Source organism: Microcaecilia unicolor, chromosome 12 (assembly GCF_901765095.1).
Source record: "Microcaecilia unicolor chromosome 12, aMicUni1.1, whole genome shotgun sequence".
Classification (NCBI taxonomy): domain Eukaryota; kingdom Metazoa; phylum Chordata; class Amphibia; order Gymnophiona; family Siphonopidae; genus Microcaecilia; species Microcaecilia unicolor.
Genome location: NC_044042.1, coordinates 71,946,319 through 71,952,318, shown reverse-complemented (window position 1 = coordinate 71,952,318; position 6,000 = coordinate 71,946,319). Strand labels below are relative to the sequence as shown.

The 6,000-nt window shown below is 47.4% G+C and overlaps 1 protein-coding gene across 1 annotated transcript in view; it reads right to left on the bottom strand.

Moving 5' to 3' along the window:
- Positions 1 to 1,728: 1,728 nt before the first annotated feature.
- Positions 1,729 to 6,000, bottom strand: part of RAPGEFL1 (Rap guanine nucleotide exchange factor like 1) — a 44,226-nt gene continuing 39,954 nt past the window's right edge. The window contains exons 14-15 of the mRNA XM_030221857.1: positions 3,986 to 4,040; positions 1,729 to 2,980 (exon numbers count right to left, since the gene is read on the bottom strand). Of these exons, the coding sequence (XP_030077717.1) occupies positions 2,856 to 2,980; positions 3,986 to 4,040 (180 nt within the window). The 3' untranslated portion in view covers positions 1,729 to 2,855. The remainder of the gene's footprint in view (positions 2,981 to 3,985; positions 4,041 to 6,000) is intronic.

Here is a 6,000-nt window from a genome sequence, read left to right as displayed (position 1 = left end):
AAACATATAAAGAAAATATAAGATGATACCTTTTTATTGGACTAACTTAATATGTTTTTGACAAGCTTTTGAAGGCCAGAACCTTCTTCCTCAGGTCAGGCCAGAGTGAGCAAAAGATGACAATATCAGAAATACAGAAGGCAAACGCAAAAGCATTCCAATGACAGTCTCAAGGGGAAAGGTAGGGGCGGAGGGTGAGAAACAGGAGAGATGGATGGTGTTTCTTATTCCCCCCCCCCCACACACACGTTTCCATTCAGACAGTCATTAAAATGTTTTTATTTTTCACTTATATATTCTGATATTGTCACCTTTTGCTCGTACTGTCCCGAGCTGAGGAAGAAGGTTCTGGCCTTTGAAAGCTTGTCAAAAATGTATTAAGTTAGTCCAATACAAAAGGATTCATCATCTTCTTTTCTTTTATTTGTTTTATTTCTATTTATTATGCTAAGATATAAACCTTCTGGCCAACACAGCCTGTCCGTTCTCTCTTCCTGTTGCAAACACTGCAGAGCGGACTGACTTCCTCCTCATTCACCACAGAGAATCCTCTGTGCTTATCTCAAGCTTTACCCCTCACTCTCCCCACAGATAAGGATCCTCTGTACTTATGTCAGGCTTCACCCCTTACTCCCCCTCCCCCACAGCTAAGGATCCTCTTGGGCTGATGCTCAGAACTCCTTTACTATAGGGAACAGCGCCCAAACCATTCCACTGGAACAGCACCAAAACTTAGCTCCCCAACGCTTAACGCTAATGCTATACAAATGGTATGCGTGCTGCAGACCGAAAGTAAGGGGAACGAGTACGTGCCAGACAAATCCTGAAGTGAAGCAGATATTGGCTCTATTCTTCTGCACCTTTAAATATAAGGTTTTCAAATGTTTTTTTTTCTCCTGAAACGCTTAAAGTGCAGAAAACAGGCACCAATGTGTGCTTTCACTTTTGGGTTTGCTCTGACTCGCACACATTCGTCTCTCACTACCAGCACTTAGGGGCTTCCACGAGCTTCCTTCTGCTTCCAAATTAAATAAAAAACAGCTCATTTTAGAGGAAAAAAGTCATGGGAAATCCTCTCTTCAAACACCCAAACGCCAGTGGTTTCCAGCATTAAGGGTGGCTTTGTTTTGTGCGCTGTTCTCTGAGCATTGGGAGGGAACAGGAAATGACCTCATTAACATCCGTTTGACTACATTTAAATGCTATTTGCGCTAATCTTTGGCACTCATGTTGTTTCCCACACTACAGTCCATTGAACATTCTGCGCAGATTAACGCCAGCGTTAATCGCTCCTAGCGCCGGCTTTAGGTTTTGAGTATATGACCATCTGTGCTTATCGCAGGTTTTATCCCTCACTCCCTCCAAATCTCTGTGCTTTTTCCAAGCTTTAACCCTCTCCACTCCCACCCCCACCCCAGAAGCCAAGGCTCTTTGGTGGTTCTCCAAGGCTTTACCCCTCACTCCACATTAAGGATCCTCTGTGCTTAAGGTTTACCCAGGGCTTTTTTTGAGGGGGTACTTGGGGGTACTGAGTACCGGCACCTTTTCCATTGTCTGCTAAAATTGACCCATGGTCCCCAAGTTTTAATGAAAGAGCTCAGGCTCTACACAACAATTCTGCCTTCTGATAGATTCTGTGACTGGTTGCAGGGGGCCTGGCTATTGTGGGGTGGGTCCCTCAGTGATCACCCCATCCCTGAAGGGTGGCCCAGCATTTGAGTACCGGAACCTTTTTCGCTATTAAAAAAATGCACTGGGTTTACCCCTCCTTCCTCCCACAGCTAAGGATCCTCTGTGTTATTCCAGGCTTTCTTGCATTTCATTACCATTACCTCCCCTTTTGCTCCTGAGAGGCTACTACATGCACCCACTGTCCTTACTATGAAGGAATAGTTGCTCTGACTCAGGAAGCTGAGGAGCTCTTGTTAACTTTGCTGTCCTTTCTCCCAAAGATAGAGTTTCTTATACAATAAGAACTGCCATTTCCAGTTGAGAAGTCAGAACAATCTGTATTCTGACTGACCCGCTTCTTTAAATAGGGCTCCTGCCATTTCCCAGTGGGCTCGTGTCCTGTACCAGCAGCTGAATTTCATTGATATGGAGCTAATTCCAGTACAATGTGGTGAGGCCAAAAGTACATCCTCTTGCACAGGAAAAGTGCATTTGTGCTCCATAACCAAGTCTGTCCACAGGGTATACAGTGAGAGTGAATATAAAACACGGAGCCAACACAGCATGGGATGAAAAGCAGTGCAAGAAAAATATCAGACCAGTCCCACATTAAGAAAGGATAAAAACAAACCTTACAAAACAGGAAGTATAAAAACAAGTGCGCCTGGGAATTCAAGTAGCTTTTCTGACAATCCCCCATTTAGAACTGGGTAAGTCTGTAAACTTTCTTTCAAGTGTCTTTTCTGTTTTGTTTTTTTTCTGCAGCGGTTCACAGCCAGCAGCACAGGCTGAAATATGCTGGCAGTTGCAATACCATTTCTGCCTGTGAGTACATCTCTGTAGCACTACCTCTACCTGGGACCATCCCAGGATGGGCACAAGCTGCATGCCCTCTCTCTGTAAGTCTCTTGGCTTCCATGTCCGTGCCTGCATCACAGCAAAACCAATTCAGGTCTCACTAACTCCCTGACTGAGGAAACAGTTCTCAGTTCTTGTGGTTTCAGGTGCTGCTGTTGGAGGCAGTGAGGAACACTGGTGCTGGAGGGGAAGGGGGAAGAAGAGGTTAGTGTTATACGGTTCACGTTACTACAGAGGAGATGCTGCCATCCTGTGGTGCAGCTCCAAAAACCATGGCCGAGAAACCCTTGTGCCTCACTGCCGGCATGGCTTGTGCAACACTCTGTTTACTGATGATTCGGTTCCAGCTTATAGGAAAGGTCAAAGAGCAAATTCTGATTGTCAATAACCTGGAACTGCCGCACATAAGCTTTTGTCTGCAAGTGATTCAGGGACGATTCAGTATCTAGACCTGCAGGGAAGACAGGAAAATGCAGAATTATGTGAGCTGAATTGTAGTTTCAAGAATGCACAGCAGAGGGCGCCCACCGTTTTCAAATATCAATTCGAAAGTAACCAGAATGCCATCTGCAATACCACCAAATAGGTCACAGCCAGTTCACCACAGACAGATTCTACTAGGACTAGCCGTTCAGCCCGTAAAAATGGGATAGTATAGGAGGGGGGGGGGGGTTGAAAGGCCCCCCCACCCCGCCGCCGAGTTCGCCGCTGCTGCTCCCCCTCCGCCACCCACCGCCAACCCGGTCGGGCCCTCGCTCCGTTATTGAAACGGCGAGGGCACGCAGCACACAGCTCTACTGCTGAGCTGCCGTGGCCTTCCTTCTTCTCTGCCTGTGTCCCGCCCTCGTGTGACGTAACGTCGTCGAGGGCGGGACACAGGCAGAGAAGAAGGAAGGCCGACGGCAGCTCAGCAGAGCTGTGTGCCCTCGCTGTTTCAATAGCGGAGCGAGGGCCCGACCGGGTGGAAGGTGGGTGGCGGCGGTGACTCCGGGTGGGGGGGGAGCGTTAGTGACGGCAGTGTCCCTCGCAAATGCGCAGTAGAGACCCTCTCTGTTCCGCCCTCATCACGTATTGACGCGGGGGCGGGGCAGAGAGGGTCTCTACTGCGCATTTGCGAGTGAGTACGACACTCGCCATTTATATATATTGATATATCTAGCAGATAAAGTTTATAAAGATTTTGAAATACTGAGGGGGTAATTTAATAACTGGGTTCCTCCATTTAGGCACTCCCAGCACCTCGGTTCCTTTATAGAATATAAATACAACCCAGTATCAGCATGCCTAACATTTAGGCACCTGTATATACGAGGGAGTCCCACCTATGTATACACCCCCTTGCAAGACCACCCCTCTAGAAGTCACTGTATTTACCATTATACATATGTTCTTTTATAGAACTACAATGTTTCTGACATATAAGTAACAGAATGTGCTAACATGCATGAATACTTACGCAGTGGAATGCTGCGGTAACTGCGGATCGCTCTCACTTTCTCTGCCACAGAGTGCTACGTGAAAGGGAGGATAAGGTTAGTCTCCTGGTGCACCCTACCCTAGCAGACAGATAGACCCTGCACATGGCATGGGCATCTTGTGTCACTACTGCCCAACGGTCGGTACTTTGGAAAGACAAGTGGAAGGGCAGACTGGTGGCAGGCCATGGAGAGAAATACCAGAATTGAACTATGCTACGCAAGACTGAACCCAGCATCCTATCTGGCAGAGGCCAGGCCATATCAGTTGGGAAGGACCAACAGGTCCTGAAGGGGAGACCCCTTTCCTGTCACTCCCATAAGTTAGAGATAAGGACACCCAACATAGGTGGTCTGTGGCTCAGCTTTTGGGGAGGCTAATGTGGGAGGGGCTGGGGTAGAGTTTGAGAACATATGTTACTTTGAAACGATTTTTATTGATGATCAAACATTTGCAACAGAATTATTAAAGGCAAACATTCTGTAATCATAATAACACATCATTTGCATTTATGTACATCTTATCTGGATCATCAATTTTACCCCTTTTACTCCCCCTCTACCCATCCCCCACTATAACCTCTGTACCGTGAACTTCTTACTTCATGGTATCTATTCCTTCCGAAATCTGTCACCAGACTTTGCCCGTCTAAATCAAGGAGTATATGTCTACTGGGTTCCCCATAATTTAGGGTTTTAAGTACAGCACTTCTTGCTTTATGAGAGATATTTTGCAAATATGGGTTCCATATATTGATAAAATTCTTCCTTCTCTTTGGGTTGCCATAGGCCGCCTTGAGAACATATGTTAAAGAATAAAAGTGGCAAGAAAACTGAACAGTGCAAACTTTAGTAGATATATTCAGCTGCTATACATATTGCTATAGGGACAGTGGTAATCTTATATATTTAGGTCTTTAGAATTAAACTGGATTGAAAACATTGTTCGTAAATGATGCCTACACCTCCATACAGGCCTGCAGCTAGTCTTCCTCTCTTTTTCTCACATCCCACCTGACCTCAGCCTCTGTCTCCCTGTCCCTCCCCTTCCTTCCACATTTTACACAGCATCCCTACCGTGGGACCAAAGTTTCTCCCTTTCTTCCCACCTCCTCAGTCCAGTATTTCTCCCCCCCCCTTTTCCATCTAGCATCTTTCTCCTTTGTCCTCTTCCTCAGTCCAGTTTCTGTATCCCCCTCCCCTCTCCCCCTGTTCCAGCATCTTCCCCTCCCATGCAGCACCTCTTCCTGTCTGTCCTTTCCCAGCCCAGCAGAGGAGCTTGTCTCACTCCCCGGGTCTAGCAAACCACTCCTCCCCCCTTGCAGGTACTAACATCTTTCCTTCTCCCGTCCTGTCCTCGATCGCCTACCAGTAGCTGCACTGCAGCAAGTAAAGCAAGGCTGCTTCAGAGCCACGACCTTCTCTGGGATGCATCCCACCCTCCTTTGATGGAGCTCCTGTTTCTGCAAGGGTGGGACAAGTCCCAGAGAAGGCCGAGGCTCCAAAGCAGCCCTGCTTTACTTGCTGCAGTGCAGCTACTGGTAGGCGATGTGGTGGTGGAGGGGGGTGGAAAAGAAGGATTTGCTGGACCCGAGGAGTGAGACCTGCTCCTCTCATGAGCCGGGGAGAGACAGATAAGAAAAGAGACACTGGCAGCCAAGTACACTGCCTAGAGTCAGAGTCGGGGGATCACTACAGAGAGAGAAGATTGCTGTGATGGGCTTTAGCACCATAAGAACATAAAAGTAGCCATACTTTGTCAGACCAATGGTCCATCTAGCTCATTATCCTGTTTCCAACATTGTTTTGTCTGCGTGCAAGGGCTACTTCACGTTTTTAAACTTATGAATGTTGTGCTTGCAACTAGGAAGGCTTAGCCCCTCCCCCCAAGCCTCTTATATAGGGCACCTATGACACCCAATGGGACTACAGTGGTTTATTCCATGATCACAGCCAGTGACACTCTGGGTACCCGAGGCAGACTGAGATCCTGGGG